This window comes from Thamnophis elegans, chromosome 8, assembly GCF_009769535.1.
Source record: "Thamnophis elegans isolate rThaEle1 chromosome 8, rThaEle1.pri, whole genome shotgun sequence".
NCBI classification, from domain to species: Eukaryota; Metazoa; Chordata; class Lepidosauria; order Squamata; family Colubridae; genus Thamnophis; species Thamnophis elegans.
Genome location: NC_045548.1, coordinates 22,084,730 through 22,104,861, shown reverse-complemented (window position 1 = coordinate 22,104,861; position 20,132 = coordinate 22,084,730). Strand labels below are relative to the sequence as shown.

General features: G+C 36.7%; 1 protein-coding gene across 1 annotated transcript in view; it reads left to right on the top strand.

Moving 5' to 3' along the window:
* LOC116511972 (cadherin-7) overlaps positions 1–20,132 on the top strand; it is a 109,524-nt gene that overhangs the window by 30,953 nt on the left and 58,439 nt on the right. The window contains exon 2 of the mRNA XM_032222233.1: positions 11,412–11,706. Coding sequence (XP_032078124.1) covers positions 11,412–11,706 — 295 coding nt within the window. The remainder of the gene's footprint in view (positions 1–11,411; positions 11,707–20,132) is intronic.

Here is a 20,132-nt window from a genome sequence, read left to right as displayed (position 1 = left end):
GTAAGTAAGTAAGTAAGTAAGTAAGTAATAGTGAGCAAGGCCGCCTGGTCCAGAAAGGGGTGCAACTGATGTACCATTAACATGTACAAAGGTCCTCCTAGCCACAGTTGCTGCCTGTTCCTCAAGCAGGAGATGTAAGTCTAGGAGAACGCTTGGATTGTGCAGCAGTTCTGTCTGGACAATGCCAGACCACTCATAATGAGAGATGGAAATGTCTTGTCTCCAGAGGGTCCAAATACCCACAACAACTCAATTCTGCTAGGATTGGGTCATAGCCCATTTCACCTTATCCAGACCTGAACAGCCTCCAGATTGGTTTAGGACATCCACAGCATCACTCAGGAGTAGATATATAGAGCTGGATATCATGAGTAATAATATTTCACCCCAAACCAATGGATCACCTTGCCCAGTGACCTCATGTAGATGTTAAATAGGAGAGGTCACCTCTCCTCCCTCATCAGCACCAACTAGAACTGATAGTAGAGGAAAGATAACCAGCACACCAAAATGCTGCTTACCCACATATCTCAAAGCCCTCCCAGAAGGATACCATGTTCAATGCTGTTGAATGTCACTAAGAGGTCAAGAAGAGACAGGATGGATGTACTTTCTCCATCTCAATCCCACCTGAGTCAACCATGAGTGTGATCAATGCTGTCTCAGTCCCAAATCCTGGCCTGAACCCTGATTGAAAGTGGTCTACTTCATCCAGAGTCCCCTGTGGTTGCCATGCAGCCATACTGTCCACCACCTTTACTAAAAAAGGGAAGATTGTCAAATGGATGAAAACTGCCTAACCTGGTTGGCTTGAGCAATTGTCCTTTAAGGAGAGAGCGCACCACCACCTCTTTAAGAGCTGATGGAACTATTCCCTCTTTTAAGGAGGAGTTAATTACCACCTGTCCTCTCATGCACAGCCTTAATAAGTCAGGAGGAGCATAGATCTAATACACAAGTGACTGGATTAGCAGCTCAGGGGGCCCTGCCTACTTCTTCAGGTTTCCATTGATGCTAATCTCCAGGTCTTCATTCATTTCCCTGATTGTTATTTCCAGCTTATTTTCTAGAATCTTCATTTTTTTTTTCTCTCAGTTTGTTTAACTTCTTCAATTATTTGTATTGCAGATTCTTCTAATCTTTTATTCATTTTGTCTTCTATATTTGCAAATCTTTCAGCCAGTAAAGTTGTCAGTGATTTTATATTCTTTCTCCATTTCTCAACATTATTTGTTACATCCCTGGTGTAATGCAGTTTAATGATCCTTTTCTCACTTTTCTCACTGCTTCTCTGATAATAGCCATCTCTCTCTCCCTCTCTTTTTTCTTCTCTCCCCTCTCCCTTTTATTGAATTTGTTCCACAAGGGAAAGTAACTGCCAAAAGAGAGCTCTTCTCTCTTTTTTTCTTTTCCATTTCTCCATCTTCTTAATTTATTAATCCTATTTGACATGTTCTGCAGTCTTTGCTCTTTAACAACAGTTCCTTGATTTTTTTTTATACAAATCCCTCAATCATTTTTTATAAAAATCCCCCAATCATTTCACTTGGAAGACGTGAACAGTATACTTAATATTTAAAATAAGCAATAGCCAAATTTAGACAAAATCACTAATCATTTTAAATTTTCATAGTCCAATTACTCCAATTGCAAGCTTTTTGCTGTAGATTATTTTTTAATCATTGTACGTATATCTTTCATTTTATTCACATTCTGGATCATAGGAACACTCGTCAGGAGGGGTAATTTTTCAGCTGCTCCAAAGATCTCTGTAGTTTTTATATAGTTATGATACAAATGCATTTTAGAAAGTGTAATTAGATCAGTTCTGGTGTATTCTGGTGAGGCTGGAACCTGATCCTTCTCTTTCTTAGATTCTGGTGCTCTTACTTGTGAGTTACCTGCAGGGTTTCTGAGGCTTCCTCACAGGAAACTGTCTTCCAAAATACATATGGGCCCTCTCTTTTGCTTCTCCTTATCCAGAGAAGCTATGTTCACTATCTGGTCATATTCTCCACTTCAGCAACGTGCCCGGCTTTTTGAGGATACATCAAATCTTCACATTGAAAACATATGATGGCAATGGCCTTGAAGGTGATACAGATGTAAAATTAAATGAAAAAAATAGCTGCTGATCTAATTTGAACAGGTCACACAGACCTTCTGAGTCACTATTCTTTTCCACCTTTTTATGTTACACACTGATTGCTTTGTTTTTTTGAGACTAGTATGGAAAATTTCTGTTCTTCTCAATATTTTATTTCTAAGTTTTAGTGTAATCCTTTTAATAAAACTTCAAATCTCATTTGATATTTTTCAGTCATGAAGGCAGACTGATGCAGTTGTGTCCAATCACTCACATTCTGATTCATATCCTAAATCAATTGTCAGATTGTATCTCGGATATTTTGGGAAATTATTTACATTAATAATAGAATAGAATAGAATAACAGAGTTGGAAGGGACCTTGGAGGTCTTCTAGTCCAACCCCCTGCTTAGGCAGGAAACCGTACACCACTTCAGACAAATGGTTATCCAACATCTTAAAAATTTCCAGTTTTGAAACATTCACAACTTCTGGAGGAAAGTTGTTCTAACAATTAATTGTTCTAACTGTCAGGAAATTTCTCTTTAGTTCTAAATTGCTTGTCTCCTTGATAGACATTGTATGTGTGTTTATGGGGGTGTTAATTGTAGAGCAGTGATAGATACTCAGTCCAATATTACTGAAAGATAAATCTAAATAATAATATTACTGTTTAGGGAAAATAAAGTTAATATTTTTGGAATACTTTTATGCTGAATAATACAAGTGTCCATAAGAACCTAAATGATTAAAGTAAATAATGAATAATGCTAGTGTCTTTTGAATAACCCCCTTCATTCTGTCTTATGTCTGATTTTGTTTTCCTCTTTATCAATAATCAGCAATATTCCTCTGAAAAATGGACATGCTCTGACCTCACTGTTTATATTCTCTTGTCTTTTCCTTCACTTCATCAAATGTGATGTACAGTGATGACTTATATCATCACAATCAATTCATAAAATCCAAACCAAAGTATCCTTGCAATTATTTACATCCTGAATCATGTCCATATAATTTGCTGGTGGTTGAATAGTGTGGGAGTAGGAATGGATTTCCAGAGAAAAATTGCATACCACAGGAACCAGGAGCACTACTCGTGACCCTGAGGACACAGATAAACCTCCAAGTGCTTCAATGACCCTCTAAAATGATGTAAATGACCAGTTGTATGCAAGGAATATAAATCCTTTCATTCCCCACTATCCTGTCAGAGCTGAAGAAGCTTCTTGGATAAGAAATAAAACATCTTCAAAAGAAAAAACAAGTTGCCTCCTGAAAAAAGCACCTTTGGGACAACCATGATCTGGATGACTGAGAATCTCTACAGACTGGTTCTGGAAAGTTGTTTTAATAAGAGACTGCAGGTTCAGAATTAATTATATCTTACAAGGATTGTTAAAAGTGTATTTAGCAAAAGCATAGAGAACTTGACTAGGAGGAAGCTGATCTGAATCCTGTTGTAGTGGACATATAATCTCATATAAAGACTTTGATTAGTAGAAGCAAGTAGCACCATTTTTGGAAAAAGAGAAGCAAATCTCATCTTTTACTGTTCGCGACACTTCCACATGTGGTATATAAATTTTAACCTCATGGCTAATTCCACCTTCCAGGATAATTTTAATTATTAGATTAAGTATACCCAACCTTTTGTTTCTTCAATTCCACTTAGGGAAGAGTTGCTCAACAATTTTGTCAGCTTGGAAAAGAGGTTGTATTCTGTTTTATGATATTCGTTTCCCAATCTAGATAAAAATGGTTGTGTGTGTGTATGTTACAGCATAACTCTGAAATGCCTCGAGCAATTTCAACCAAACTTGGTACACATATGATACTCTCTGGAAAACAATACTGTGGGGGTAAGATTCCCTAACATCCTTCTGGGGGTGTTCTGTTAAGATACAGCCTGTTGTACCTTAAAATGGATTTTACTGTGCAGCTCAGTGGAGTTGCCATGGTAACGGCTTCACAGTACACCACAAGGGGGCTCCCTCTGCTAAAGGAGGGAAATCCAACATTAGAAATGCTTCTGGGGGCACAGGGAAAACATTTTTAACTAATTTAATTGTTGCCAAAATCAGGGAGAAGCTGCTCTTCCCATAGTCTCTTCAGGAATTGTGTTGACATTGATAGAAAGAAGGAGGACAGCACTTCCACACTTACGTTGCCACTCAACATCACCATTCCTGTCTAATACAAGATTGGGATATCAGCTAGTTCACAATAGATATCTTCAGAATACTATATGTTCTTCAGTGCTCAAACCATTTATTTTCCTCCTTCAATTTTAATAGTTGCTTTCTTTAAAAAATGTTCCTTCTAATATTCTAAATAGATTTATCTCCTGTAAGTCATGCATCACTTTTGCTTTATGCCAAAAAAAACTTGGAATGAAAGTAATCAATATTTACAAAGACCAGAAGGGAACATGTTTTGCTAACACTGGAAGTCAGAAAAGTTTCTTACAGAATTCTGTAAGTGGATATGGATTATGCTAATTGGATAATGTAGAATTTCAATTTTAAGACACATGAAAGCTGGAAACACCTGTTCTAATCTATATCATTTTAGAGTAATACAGAGAGAGAGAGAGAGTATGTGTGTATGTGTGTGGGGGGGTGCATCTAAACTATGACAATTATGAAAATTGCTGAGTAAATATGAAGCTGACTCATTTCACCGTATTTTGATAATACATTTTTCTTTCATCATGTCCTTTTATTTTCCTCTTCTTGATACTAAAACACTCAAAATAGTATTCACCAAACTCTTCAGAGTATTTTTTACAGCAGTGGGAACATTGTTAATTTTGTAATGAGCCAACCCATGGTAATTGTAAAACAAAACAACAACCAAAAAATGGATCAATGTTTTTAAGCACAAAACTGTGCTTTTTAAGAGAACTTTTACTGAAAACCCAGAAAATATAGTCCTAAGATTATGTTAGAAGTGCTAGCCTTTGGAGATCAAAGTAAATTACAATATTTTTAGTTCTCTGAGTAGCAATTATTCATTAAAGTGCTACACACTAATTGCTATCATAAGTGTGCAGAAAGCAAATACAGTAATTTAACTCATACACTGACTATAAATCAGTAATGCAGATGTGAAACAAGAACCCCTCCCTTAGTTAACATGGGTTTTTTAAAATTTTAAAATCTATGTTTTATTCCTCAAATAATCTAAGCTCTTCAAATGATCCCAATTCAAAGATGTGCTGGCTGTAGAAAATTTAAGATGAGGTATAAGTAATTTTTAGTGACAGAAATTCTCTTCTGCTACTGGGATGCACTTTTTATTGGTTGACTCAGTTTCCCAAAGATGTCATTAGAGAAGTCAAGTAATAAAAAAAAAGTTAGGAAAAACAAGGATCCATTAAACTCTCTTCCAGAACATGAATCATCCAAGCTGGCACTAAATTAACTAAGTCTAAAGATATCCCTAACTAAAGTCACCATGAATCTAATGGATTTTTTTATTAGAGCCGAGGTGGCACAGTGGTTAAATGTAGCACTGCAGGCTACTTCAGCTGACTGCAGTTCAGCAGTTCGGCTGTTCAAATCCCACTAGGCTCAAGGTTGACTCAGCCTTCCATCCTTCCGAGGTGGGTAAAATGAGGACCCGGATTGTTGTTGGGGGCAATATGCTGACTCTGTAAACCACTTAGAGAGGGCTGAAAGCCCTATGAAGCGGTATATAAGTCTAACTATTGCTATAGAAAAAGAATGTGCCATGACATTATTATTTACAGATGTAATGGGATCATCCCTAGGGAATGAACAGGAGAAAGATTTTCTGTCCAGACAATGGTTTAATAAACAAAATTTGAGTCTGAAAGAAAAGGATCTCAGAAGGGATCCTCCCTAGTTTTCAGGCGAACAGGTAGCTCTGGTGAACAGTTGGTCCCATCCGCCCTTCCTTGTCCTATATTTCCCTGATATTTTAGATCAGTTGATTTGCACGACACAAGGGATTGCTGCGCATCAGCTGTTTTACTCACCAGTGCTGACATAGAAGATAGGTTTTTAGGCTTAAAATGGGCAGTTTCTAAATGCTACTTATGCGCACAAAGTGCGCATGTGCTCACTCACCAAACCAATTATTAAACTGGTTGCATCCCACCACTGCCTGCAAGGTTCTGTTCATGTAAACTTTCAGTAAAGATAGACCTAGTACTTTTGACTAAGCTTCTTGTGTCTTTGGTTGGTCCACAATAAGCTCCCTGATATACCATTTGGCTTAAACTCTTACATGAAAAGATTAAAATCTCAGGTGAGATCTCACCTGAAATTACTGTGGTTTTGTATGAGATCATACAACGGTGTCTCACAAGAAATCCCCAAATACCTATTTTGCAAATAGGCAGATCTAATTATCTATATGAAAATATTAATTTCATATTAATTTAAATATTAATTTCTCCACGGGAAATGATACAGCCTTGAAGATGGCTTAGACTGGCATGTTGAAGCTTCTAGGTAAAGTTGCAAACCATGGATAATTTTAGGAACAACTTCAGAAGTTCTGCGGCTCAGCTGAAACTTTGTCACCTTTCCTATGCCAAATGCTACCTGAAAACTTTAAAAGGATAATTCTCTGGCATGAACTGTTAGTCAGCTTCTTCCATGTGCATTGATTTTGATGGCTGAATATTATAGGTTTTTTTTTCTTTTTTCAAATTAGTTGAAACAAGAATCATCTGATGTACCTCAGAGGGTTAGGGATTTTTTTTTTAATCATATGGAAATTATAATGGTTCTCTGCACTGTGAGTCTGGATCTGGCTTATCATCTAATTGATTTGCACTGTGCAATTTCTTGATCCTGTAATGGAATGTGCACCTGGAGAAGCAGTGGAGGGGAGTCTTGGCAGCACAGAGCTTTCTGAAGGAGCAGACAAATGCATTACACAGAGAACATTAAGATACTTCAATCTCGAGCTGGATGGGAGAGGAAGAAATTTAGAGAAACCACACTCTAGAATCTCTTAGGATATATCCAATACAGGGGTGTCAAACCCACAGCCCGCGGCCCAGATGTGTCATGCACTGGCCACCCTCACCCCAGTGGTGGGATTCATTTACTTCTGAATGAATGAACTTCATTCATTCATTCTGCACATGTGCAGCCCTCGCACATTACTTTGGGGTGGGTGGGCAGAGCCTCCTGCAGCCGCCACTACTGGTTTGCCCAAACTGGAGAGAACCAGCTGAATATCACCTCTGCCCCACCCTCAGTTTAGAGAAAGGGGAAAAAAGTTGTGATATGTCATGTGAAGACAAGTGTCATTATGAGTTTGATATCCCTGATTTAACAGGTTAGAAGGTTATAGTTTTAGTTTGGCAATGTTCTGTCCATTCGGTATAAGGGATTGGGTTCAATTAGATTTCATTATGCCATCTATAGGCTTTGGCCTGACAATCCAGATGGCAATCTATCTTCTCTGTCAGAGACTTTTTTCTCCCCTGTTTGTAGCCATCCTTCTAATTACATTATATCATATAAGACAGAAGGAGAAAAATAATTTAAAATGAGACCAGGGATATCAGTATATTAAAGATGAAGTAGCAGAATATTATTCGGGTGTTATTATTCTTTGCTTTTTTTGTCCATGGTTATTAAAGAAAAAAGTTGCAGATGGCATTTTAAAGAATGTATGAAAGAGGTCAAACATAAAACATTCAATGTTAATAAAATCAATATTAAGAATCAAATATCATAGAGTTGGGAGGGAATATAGAGGTTTTCTAGAATTCAGGTGGTTTGCATTCAGGCAGCCAAGTATATGCTGCCAGGTGAGGGAGAGCAGGAGTAGACAATTTCTGAGAGTCATTAAGGTAAGTCTCCCTCACCTGTGCTGCCTCCATCATCCTATCTGTGCTGGCCACTTGCACTTATCCATGACCGTTGCATTTCTCTTGTACCCTTACAGATCCTTCCTGACTCTTGCCTTCGTCGCACATGCCTGCACATCCTCCCTGTCCCTTTCTTCCTTGCACCCTCCTCCCACCTTGCAGCAGCCACTTATCTGCCTGCCTGCCTCAATGCAAGCCACCTGCTACTTTCAGCTTTCTGCTTCATTCTCTGCTGATGTGGTTGTAGGAAGCCAGCAAGAAGTTGCCTTGTGTAACAAACATGGGATTTAGTAACTGGAACTGCAGGGATTGCTGTCACTAATCAATGTGATTCGGCTTTATGGCCACATCACTTGGTGATGGAAATTCAAATCCCAATTCCCATCATAAGTTAATTGTATCTTGTATTCTTTCTATTTCCCATCATTTCTTTCTTTCTCTTCAGCATTTTAGAGCCTTCTGAATATATCCAAGCTGTCTAATTTATTTTTTTCTTGTTTTTCCTTTTTGTGGGAATATTTCAATTCTTGGGACCTCATTTCATAAAACTTCCCTTCCTAGACAGACAGGCAGATTGACAGACAGACAAATCCTAATTACAATAATAAAATACAATATAAGCTAAAAGAAAGGACGAAGAAAAAGAATAGAAGATGCAAAAGAGAAAGAAAATGCAATAGAAAAGAATCTAGTAAAGAGAAAAATGAAATATATAAATAAATGAATTTCAGGTCTTATCACTACAAATATTAACAAGTTTTGTAATACTTCACCCACTCTTTGTGGCCAATTATCTCTTCATCTCACATCCAATCTCTGATCTATACACAAATCCATAAAGCATCAACTGTTTGGCCCTAACGTGAGCAGAAATTCCATTAAGGGTTACAAAAAATGATAATATATCTTATTTTAACCTTGATCAAATAAACTAACTTTATATTCCTTCCTTTTTCTTCTACTGGTCTTAATCTTTAATCCATTCAAGTTATGTTTTAGAATTTGATAATTTCATTTCTTCTTTGTCTGTTTTCAAAAGTTTCTTGAAAGCTTTAACAAACCTCTTTTGTATTCCCATTATAAAAAATTATCCAGATCACTCTCATTTTATTATTTTTATTTTCTTTTGAGTTTTCAAACATCAGTCAGTTTCTTTGATTTGCCCAATGAACCATCCCTTTCCATTTCATTCCCACAGCCCATCATTTGCAGATCCATTTCTATCTTTGAAATAAATCTTATTCACCATCTGCTATTTCTTCTGTAATGTCTTTTGAACATGCTGTATCCATTGAAGCAAATGTTATTATTAACCCTGTTGATACTAAATTCTGATTGAATTATTCAAAAGTGCCCTTCAATATTTTCAATATTTTGTATTGCTTTATATCTCAGTTAATTAAGTGTTAATCAGTTTTTTAATTATTTTTCTTCTTTAATTAAAACCTATAGTTCCCTCTACTATCCACTTTTTAAAATTGCTTATTTTATCTTGCAAAAATCCAAACAAATCTACTTCTCATGAGAAGAATTCTTTATAATTAATTCAAAAATCTTATTACAAATGTATCTATACCTGTAGTCCATTTCTAATGTTATTGTTTTATTTAGCTTTTTGCTGTTTATTTCATTTAATTTTTTTAAAAAAACCTTTTGATTAAAATTTCCTTTCCGTAAGAACTGAAGGAAAACGTAGCTGGTATTTTCATACTTGTCAATTCAAAGATCTTTATTACATTAAAAGTATTAACAAGCAATTTCCAAACTTGCTTAGAAAATATAGTTTGCAAAGTTAGTGTCCTTTCAAAGTCACTGACTGACTTATAAGCAAGTTTTATGTTGCCTCTCAGCAGTCAAAATTGCTGCCTTGGGGTCTCAGTGCAAGGAGCAACTGTTCGGGGTGCATGTGGGCAATCTTCTCTCCTCTCCTTCTCTGGAGAAGGTTCCAAAGAGCCAGTTTACTCATTGGCTCTTTACTCTTTGCTATAATTATTGGCCCCATTTTTCATATAGCTATCTTCAGTCTGCCACTGCTTCCTCTGAAAGTTAGAACTTCCCATCCTATCTGATCATTTTTCTCCTTCAGTATTACAAGTCACTATATCTGGCCTACGTTCCTTCAGTGTTGAACAAAAACTGTTTTGATAAAGGCTAGTATGCAGGCTACAATGTTCTTTATTCTTTCTGATCTGCATTTTACAATTTCATGGAGACAATGATGACTTTCTTCAATGTACAGTTCTTCAACCAATTCCTGCTTATTGCTGTGGGTTGTCTAGTATATTGCACATACCTCTCCCTCTCCCTTCTCTCCCCCTCTCTTTGGGTCTATACATGAATACCTGAGTATTCATTGTGTGTGTGTGTGTGTGTGTATGTGTGTGTATGTGCATGTATACACACAGACACACACACACATATATATATATGTGTGTGTGTGTGTGTGTGTTTTATTTGTGCTGATAAATAAATAAACATATATATACACACACTGTAACACACTTGTGCTGTAACCACAAGTTTGCAAATAAAATTTATCTGAGGATCTTTGAAATCTCACTTCAACAGGAATAATGGATCCCAGATTTTTTACATAATTATTTGACAGCATATTTGATGTACCTAGATTCAAAAATTGTTGTCTTGTGATGAACTATTTTATCTAATTGAAGGTTACAAACAGTCTAACATATGGATAGTTTTTTGTACTTACAGAGTATTCCCTCAAAAGCTTGGTCTTTTGAAGGGAGTAGCATATTAGGATTAAAGTTCTGACGGATTTGGAGACGATATCACAATGAAACTTGATGAAGTAGATTAGCTAGTATCTCTACTTAAATACATTAATAAAATTTATTTCATGCTTATGGTTTATAAATGCTGCCTTTTTAAAAATAAAAATGATGTCAGGATGAACTATTTATGCTTCCTGTTCAGCTCTGTGATCTTTCAAAGTGGAAATAGACATACTTCCTATTAATAAACCACTGTAATAAATATGTAGGGGGATGGAGATTGTATGCTTATTCATTGTTTTATTTTTTCATGACTTGGAGAAACCTAAATATTAAAAGTTTTATGTAGCAAGCAGGTACATTGCTTCCCGAAGGAATGCAAAACCCAGGCTGTGTTTCTTCAAAGGATTTCAGCTGGCTTTATCAGGATTACTCTTGAGTAAATTGTGTTAGATTACCAAGGCTTGTAAAATCAACTGTGTTCTCAGAAAAAGCTTCATCTGACCCGACAGCTTTTGAAAATAAGATTGGATATGACATGGCACTGTCTGACAAAGGGGAGTTAGTTGAAAGCTTCCTATCATTTGCCACATGCTGTGCACATTCAACATTTTGCCTTAATTTCCCAAGAACAATTTCATATACTAAGGCATGACATGCAGATTATTTTTAAACATATATTCATATCGCCAACTGTCCTGTAATCTCATCTCTCATCAATTTTTTTTACCAGCTTCACTCTGATGTTGATAAAGGCGACGGCTCCATCAAATACATCTTGTCAGGAGAGGGGGCAAGTTCCATTTTCATTATTGATGAGAACACAGGGGATATTCATGCTACAAAGAGGCTTGATCGGGAAGAACAGGCCTACTACACCCTCCGTGCACAAGCACTAGATAGACTGACAAATAAACCCGTGGAGCCCGAGTCGGAATTCGTCATTAAGATTCAGGACATCAATGACAATGAGCCTAAATTTCTGGATGGTCCTTACACTGCCGGAGTGCCTGAAATGTCTCCTGTGGGTAAGTACGTATGGCTTATAATGTTAGTTTTGTTCCAAATTATTATTTATTATGTTGATACCCAAAAGGATCTATGATCCAAAGATTGAACAACAAAAGCTCTGTTATTCTAAATTTACAACTGAACTAAATTGAACTAAATTTTGGATTAGCTATTTCAAAAATAAAGCAACGATCCAGACAAATCAACTGTTTTCTGAAACTGGAACAGTATATACTAACTTTTTTTTTAGAAACTGCATCCTAGAAAGTTTGATTTAATGTAGCAACCTAAAAAACTTCCCAAGTTTTGCCAAACTCTTAATTTAAGATTACATAGACTGCTGATGTGCACTTCTAACTCAGCTGTCTCCTTCATCAGCAAAACATTCTATTTTTCCCAAATGAAGAGGGTAATTAAGGCCAGCGCAGCTGACATACCAGTGCCTTTCTAAATCTGAATTGAAAATGACACTCTGTTTTTGCTGGAACCATCCTGCTCAGCTTAGAAATAAAAAAACACCTTTTGTGTGAAACCTCCTGTTTTGTCTCTGCTTCTGAAAAAGTAGAAATTTGGGCGATGAAAAGGAGGGGCAAAAAGAGAAGTACTTAAAAGATAATTGAATCACTGGGTCCTTCCAGATGATTTAGTCTCCCAGATTCTCCTGCATTGACCTGTGATTGATAAAAATTGAAGTCCAAAATAATGGAGGACAGCAGGTCACCTTTGTTCCCTCTAGGACTTCACAGCATGATCAATAGTTCCAGTTGTGAGCAGCAATAAAAGAACTATTGATGATAGTCTACCATCTCTTAGAAAGAATAATTGATTTCCCTTTCATACTAATAAATTCTTTTTACTTCATGTCAAGCGATATGCTGTTAAATAGAAATGCCAAAGCAGAATATCTTTAGATACATGGCCTTCTCAAAATTATTTCTACTGTAGAAAATAACAGGGCTTTCTTGCACCTATTCTTACATTTAGTATGGGTTCTCATACAAGATATTTGTATCTAATGTCAGTGGTTATATTTCTAAAGACAACTCTCAAAAAAATTCAGGCTGTTTGATGGTAAATTAAATTAGTGGAAATATATGAAGGAATATTTTCTGCTGTGTTTTTTAACCAAAAATCTCAGTGTACAACCACAAATACTTTTTGAATTTTCTTACTGAGGCCAAACATGAACGCATTTAACATTAAGCTACCTTTATTGCAGTTTACAGTTCCATTTATCTCTGCTTACATGGAAATCAATCAGTTGCCTTACCCCACATGTCTTTTGCAGTATTGTACTCACTATCATAAAGCAAAGACATTAAACCTAATGAATAAGTCTGAAAAAAGTGCAGAATCTAATAAGAGTAAAAAGACTTATCTTTGCCCAGATTAGAAGGCTTGAAATATCAAGATGCCTACTTGTTGCTATTTAGGTACAAAAATTTTATATATTCTTTTTTTTTTTAATATATATATTTTATTATGTTTTCATTCTATACAATCACATATTTACTGTGCTTAATCAGGGCATATAACATTGAATAATAAACACGGCCCTCACTTATATAGAAAATGCCCTCTACAATACAAACCCAATATACCACCTTGGCCCACCATACACCCTCTTTCAACCCCCTCCAACTTTCATTCTTCCTTCTCACACACCCCTCTACGCCTACTTCCCCTCCCCTTCTTTCTAACCCTAACCCTATCACTCCCTCTAATCCATTCCCTCCCTCCCTTCTCCTCTTCCTCTCTCTCACCCTCTCCACCCTCCTTCTTCTTTCACTCGACTCTTTCCTTCGGTATATTTCTATTACCTTCCAGTATATTCGGTTTGTTCTGTTTTCGCACTAACATTAAAAAGCCACAGTATACAAATGCAATCATGGAATTTAACACATATTGTATTTCCCCCCTCCCCCCTCCCCCTAAATCCCCACCTCCCTTCCCTCCCCCCGACTTCCCAAAGACCATACGTGGTATAACTTTTGGACAATCACAGTCTAAAATATCTCTACATTGAACTCAGCTTCTTACTGTTACCCAAATTTTAAACAATTTAAATTGTTACTGATACTAAGCATAAGCCATCTGGAGTTTCTTAGTCCCATATTTACTTTTTATGTAATCAATCCATTTTTTCCAGTCTCGTTTATATCTCTCGTTTGAATGTTCTTTGAGATATGCTGAAATTTTGGCCATTTCGGCTAGGTTCATAACTTTCAAAGTCCATTCTTGAATTGTAGGTAAATCTTTCTTCTTCCAATACTGCGCCACCAAGAGTCTTGCTGCCGTTATTAAGTACAGAACCAAATTAGTCTCTACTGTTGTAAAGTCAATACATATACCCAGTAAAAACAACTTGGGGGTGAATTTTATCCTTCTTTTGAAGATGTTTTGCAGGATCCACCATATTTTTATCCAAAATGCCTTGACATTACGACATGTCCACCATATATGAAATATATGTAGCATCAAAAGAACCACATCTCCAACATTTAGGTTGAACATTTGGATACATAGAGGCAAACTTTTTAGGATCTAAGTGCCATCTATAAAACATCTTATAAAAATTTTCTCTCAAGTTTTGTGCTTGTGTAAATTTCACATTTCTTACCCAGATTCTTTCCCATGTTTCAAGCATTATTGGTTCCTCAATATTCTGAGCCCATTTTATCATACAATCCTTAATCAGTTCCGTTTCAGAATCCATCTGTATTAGTACATTATATATCCTCTTTATATGCATTGAGCTTTGATCTCTTATTTGTTTAAACAAATTATCCTCAACTTTTACAAAGCCAATTTTTTGATCTGTTTTCCACCTAGCCTGTAGTTGACCATACTGAAACCACGTTTGAACTACCTTCTCTTCTTTAAGTACCTCTAAAGATTTTAGTTCGGGTGAACCTCTTTCTGAGATAAGAAGTTATCTATAGGTGGTTCTATCGTGTTTTTGTTCTACATTCATATTTTCAATTGCATGTCTAGGAATTGCCCACATGGGCAATTTATCATTTAATTTATGTTGATATTTTTTCCAAACCCGCAATAAAGCATTTCTTAAGATATGATTTTTAAATTTCTTATCCATTTTTTTGTTAACAGGTAAGCATGCCAACCATATAACAAGTCATATCCCTCGATATTCAAAATTCTGTCATTAGTTAGATGAGTCCAGTCACTAATTGCAGATAATGCCACTGCATCGTAGTATAATTTTAAGTTAGGTAATTTCAATCCTCCTCTTTCACGTGCATCTTGCATTATTTTCATCTTTACCCTCGGCTTCTTTCCTGCCCACACAAATTTGTTGATACCCTTCTGCCATTCTGAAAGATTCGCATCTCTTTTAAGTATTGGTAACATTTGAAAAAGAAATAAGAATTTTGGTAAAATGTTCATTTTTACTGCCGCTATTCTACCCAGCAAGGACAAATGCAGTTTCTCCCACCTTTTCAACTCCAACTGTATACTATGCCAAAGTGGTTCATAATTATGCTTATATAATTTCCCATTTGAGATTAAAATATTAACTCCAAGATATTTAACTTTTTTAACTACCTCACATCTTAGCATCGCCCCCAGTTCTTCCTTCTGTTTGATAGTCATATTTATAGCTAATATTTTGGTTTTTCCTAGATTTATTTTAAATCCCGAGACTTGACCATATTGATTGATCGTGTTCAATAAGACCCTACTAGATTCCTGTGGTTGTTCCAATATTATGACCAGATCATCCGCAAATGCACGGACTCTGTATTCTTGCTGTCTAATCTTAATCCCTTTTAGACCGCCCAAGCCCCGTATCTTATTCAACAGTATTTCCAAAGTTATAATAAACAATAATGGGGACAGAGGACAGCCCTGTCTTGTACCTTTTTCAATTTGAAAGGAGTCTGTCAGACTTCCATTGACAATGATCTGGGCTGTTTGCTGCTGATATATTGCACCAATTGACCATAAAAAGCCATCTCCTATCTGCATTTTTTGCAATGTCTTCAGCAGGAATTGCCAATTAACTCGATCAAAGGCTTTCTCCGCATCCAAAAATATGAATGCGGCCGGGATTTGATTGTTCTTTCCCAGGTATTCTAAAGCGTTAATAATTAATCTAACGTTGTTCTTCATCTGTCTGCCCTGTATAAAACCAGTTTGATCGGTATGTATCAATTGTTGAATTACCACCATTAGCCTATTTGCTAATATTTTAGTAAAAATTTTATAATCTACATTGAGTAATGAAATAGGTCTATAATTTTTTGGCTGGGTAAGGTCTTGGTCTTCTTTGGGTATCAACGATATGAACGCAGTCTTCCACGAAGGGGGCACTTTCCCTCCCGATTGAATTTTATTGAATAGTTCTCTGAGGGGTTCTACCATTTCTAACTGTAAATTTTTATAATAAACAGCTGTTAAACCATCTGTGCCTGGTGCTTTCCCTAACTTTAATTGTTTAATTGCCTGCAGAATTTCCCCAGAGGTTATTGGTTGATTCAGCTTATGCCTATGTTCTTCTCTAACTAGGGGGATTTTCTCTTTATCTAGGTATTTGTCTATGTCTATGTCCTTAATTTTATCCCCTTTATACAACTCTGTAAAAAATTCCCGAAATACCTTTTGGATCTCTTCCTGTTGAAACACTTCCTTCCCTCTGTAACACAATTTGGATACATTTCGAGCTTTCCTTTTTTTTCTAATCTGGTAAGCCAACCACCTACCGGGTTTATTTGCGTTGCAGAAAGTATTATGTTTAGCATATAATAAACTGGTGGCTACCTGGTCAGAGATCAGCATATCAAACTGAGATTTTAGTATAGAAATTGTTTCCTTAATCTTTGTATCTCCTGGATTCAATGTTAATTCTGACTCTTTCCCTTTAATTTCCTCTTCCAATTCTTTTCGTTTTTGCCCTTGTTTGTGTCTATGTATTTTGTTTATATTCATTAATACTCCTCTCATATACGCTTTGCTTGCATCCCATACATATTCCATAGATGTACCCTTATTCATATTAAGAACAAAATATTCCGATAGCAATTTTTTACAGTCATTAACATACTTTTCATATCTAAATAAGTTTTCATTCAACCTCCAGGACCTTCTTGCCTGGGCTACCCTTCCCAATTCCATCCAGACTGGATTATGATCTGAGAGAACTCTCGCCATAATCTTTGTCTTCTTCACCCTGCAAAGTAAATCATTTGTAATTAGTATAAAATCGATCCTTGAAAGAGATTGATGTCTGTTGGAAAAAAAGGTAAAGTCATATTCTTCTGCATGCCTCTCGCGCCAAGCGTCTCGCAATTCAAAGTCATCCAGCATGTCAAAAAAGGGTTTGGGTAACTTAGCTCGGAATTTGGTGTTCGGGCGAGATGTCTTCTTATCTCTTTTGGTGTCGATCACGCCATTCCAGTCACCCAATATTATACAAGACTCAAAGTCCCACTGTACTAATTTAGCATGGAGATTTCTATAAAATCCGTCTTGTTGTTGATTGGGAGCATAAATTCCCAAAAGTAACGTCTTTTTCCCTTCTAAGATTAAATCTAATGCAATATATCTTCCAAAGGGATCTGCTTCAATTAGCTCAGCTTTAATGTCTTTTCTTAAGTATACTACTATGCCATTTTTCTTTTCCATGGCTGAGGTCGCAAAATGTTGGCCCAATTTGGGGTTAAACAAATATTTTTGATCGGTTGATTTGATATGAGTTTCTTGCAAACAAATTATGTCATTCTTGAACTGTTTGAGATAATGAAATATTTTCTTTCTTTTCTGTGGAGAATTCAGTCCGTTAACATTCCATGTCAAAATCTTAGTTGTCATTTTTGGTTGCCTGAAGCTTTTTTAGAGCCTCCCGCAAGGCCTGTCTCACCTTTGGTTTGGCTCCTCCCACAGCTTCTGAGCTTGTCGCTGTAGCTCCTTGATCAATGGCCAACGATTGTTGAGATTGTTGCATAGTAGCTTGTTTATCCGTTTGTCTGGTGGTCATACGGTTGGATCTTTTTTCCTTGACTCCTTGCCCTTCCGGGAGAGGGAGATGATACATTTTATCTGATGGTTGTGTGGTTTGCTGTTTATCTTGTTCGTCTCGTGGTTTTTCACCATATCCCGAAGATTCAGGGTATCCCATCTTCAGAATCTTATGATAGAAATCACAAGCTTTCCATACAGAACTGAGACGATATCTTTGTTTGTCCATTGTAACTATAATACCGAATGGGGCATCCCATCTGTACTGTATCTGACGCTTTCTGAGCTCTTCCACCAGAAAAGCATAATCTCTTCTGGCTCTTAGCATTTGAGGTGGTATTTCTTTCAAAACAATCAGATCCTGTCCACCAATTTGAAGCTTAGTATTATAGGACTCTTGTAGTATCATATTTCTAGATTCTCTTGTAACAAAGTATATTACCACATCTCGGGGGAGTTGCCTTTGTTTTGCCGCCCACGAGTTAACACGAAAAGTCTTGTCAATCTGCCAATCAAAATTGGATCCCGGTTTTCCCACCAGACGGTCAAAAGCTTCAGAAAACATTTGCTTTAAGTTCTCCTGCTTTTCTTCACGCAGCCCCTCACTCTTAATGCAAGCTCCATCTGCTTATACTGTATCATAATAATTTGTTTTTCAGCATTATCAATTTTTTGTTCCACCACTTCAGTTTTGGATATCAGGTTAGTTTTAGCTTCATTGAGAATTTCTAAATTATCTTCCATTCCAGAAATATATTCTGTTATCACATTTACTATTCCCATCATATCATCATTCATTTTAGTGACCCTAGTATTGAATTTGTCATATAGAACTTCCATCTCATTCCTTATTTCATCTTTGAACTCTCTAAGCATTTCTAGATTCTGTTCTCTGGATTCTCTAAACATTTCTAAGTTCTGTTCTCTGGATTCTTTGAACATTTCCAAGAAAAATTCTTTTGTTAGTACGTCTCCACTAGGGGGCATAGAGGGTGGGGGCTGCAACTTTGTGCCAGGTATGGGAGGCGTTTTCGGAGGTAATTTCACAGAGGTTGATTTGGATGCCATTATATTTTGGTTTTAATTATTTATTCTAAATTGCTAATCCACTGTGCTGTTTGGAGAAAAAGAAATTCCTCCCCCCCCCCTTTTTTTTTTTTTACAAAGGGTTTTACGGAGGGTTTCAAAAGAGAAAGTCCGTTTGGAATGTTTGGAATGTCTCTATATCAACAACAAAGAGTCTTTGAAGGCTTTGAGGGAGTAGGTCTAATTAGATTATAAAAAGTTATTCCTTTGATTCTGTACCAGGAAGCCGGAGATAACAAATGCAAAAGCTGTAAGCGCCATTTTGAAGACAATTAAACGAAAGAGGTTTTTATAACATTGAAGCTGGTATTTCAGATAGAGAAAAATTTTAAAGTTCACAAGTTTGGTCTTTGTCGTATTGATTTTCAATAGTCTGTTTTCTAAAGATTGTCCTAAGAGGGGGGGTCCTGTCTTGTGCTGTAGATAACAGCCGAGAAGTTCGGGTCGGAGTTGAATGACTCAGCTTTGGGTTGATCCTCCCCCTCCATTCACAGCCCAAAAAGAAACAAACTGTGAACTTCAAAGAAGATTCTTACCAGCTGAGATTCCTCACTGCTTTTTTCTTGTCTGAAAAAAGAGTTATCTTCTTGATATTGAATAGATAACGAACCAGAACTCTGGGGGCAGCTCGGTTAAGCTGCCGACGGCGACAGGCCCCTCCCCCGGAAGCCCTTCTTATCAAGTATGCTGTATATATATTGAAAATTATTTTGAAGAAATGTTTTAGATCTCATGCAGAGGTGAAATGCTACCAGTTTGTACTGGTTTGCATGAACTAGTTGTAAAAAATACTACCAGTTCGGGTGAACCGGTATTTCTGACAATCAGCTGGGCGAGGGTCAGCTGTGACGCGTGATTTATATTCATTAGAATCGTCGGATTTCCTGCTTTCTAGCTAATCTAAATCGCATGGCACAGCAGATTCTCCCCTCACTGTTCTACTTACCTTTGCAGACTTGGAAGGCTTCAAAATGTTCCTTTTTTAGTGCTGTGTGGGCGCACCTCAGGTGTGCATGAACACAAAGCATGCACTCGGTAGCAGAGTCACTAAGCAGGAACAGACTTCAGAGGATTACAGAAAATTCCTCATTCTTTTTGGTGAGATCATTGGTTGTATGGGATGAGACATCATCAGTATATGGATGTATTCTAGCTATACATTCCACTGCCAGACAGGAGCTGCTGTAGATGTTCTTCACCAGATGTTTAGATGAGTAAAAAAAATAGATGGGACCTTATGTATTTCTCTGCTGTACATTAAAGCAGACCAACTTTTTTCAGGCTTACAGGAAAGTATTCATTAGGTTTAGTGCAACTCTTGAAACAGTGTCATACATTTTTCAATGCCTTGTAGATGTATGATAAAAGTCACACTCAG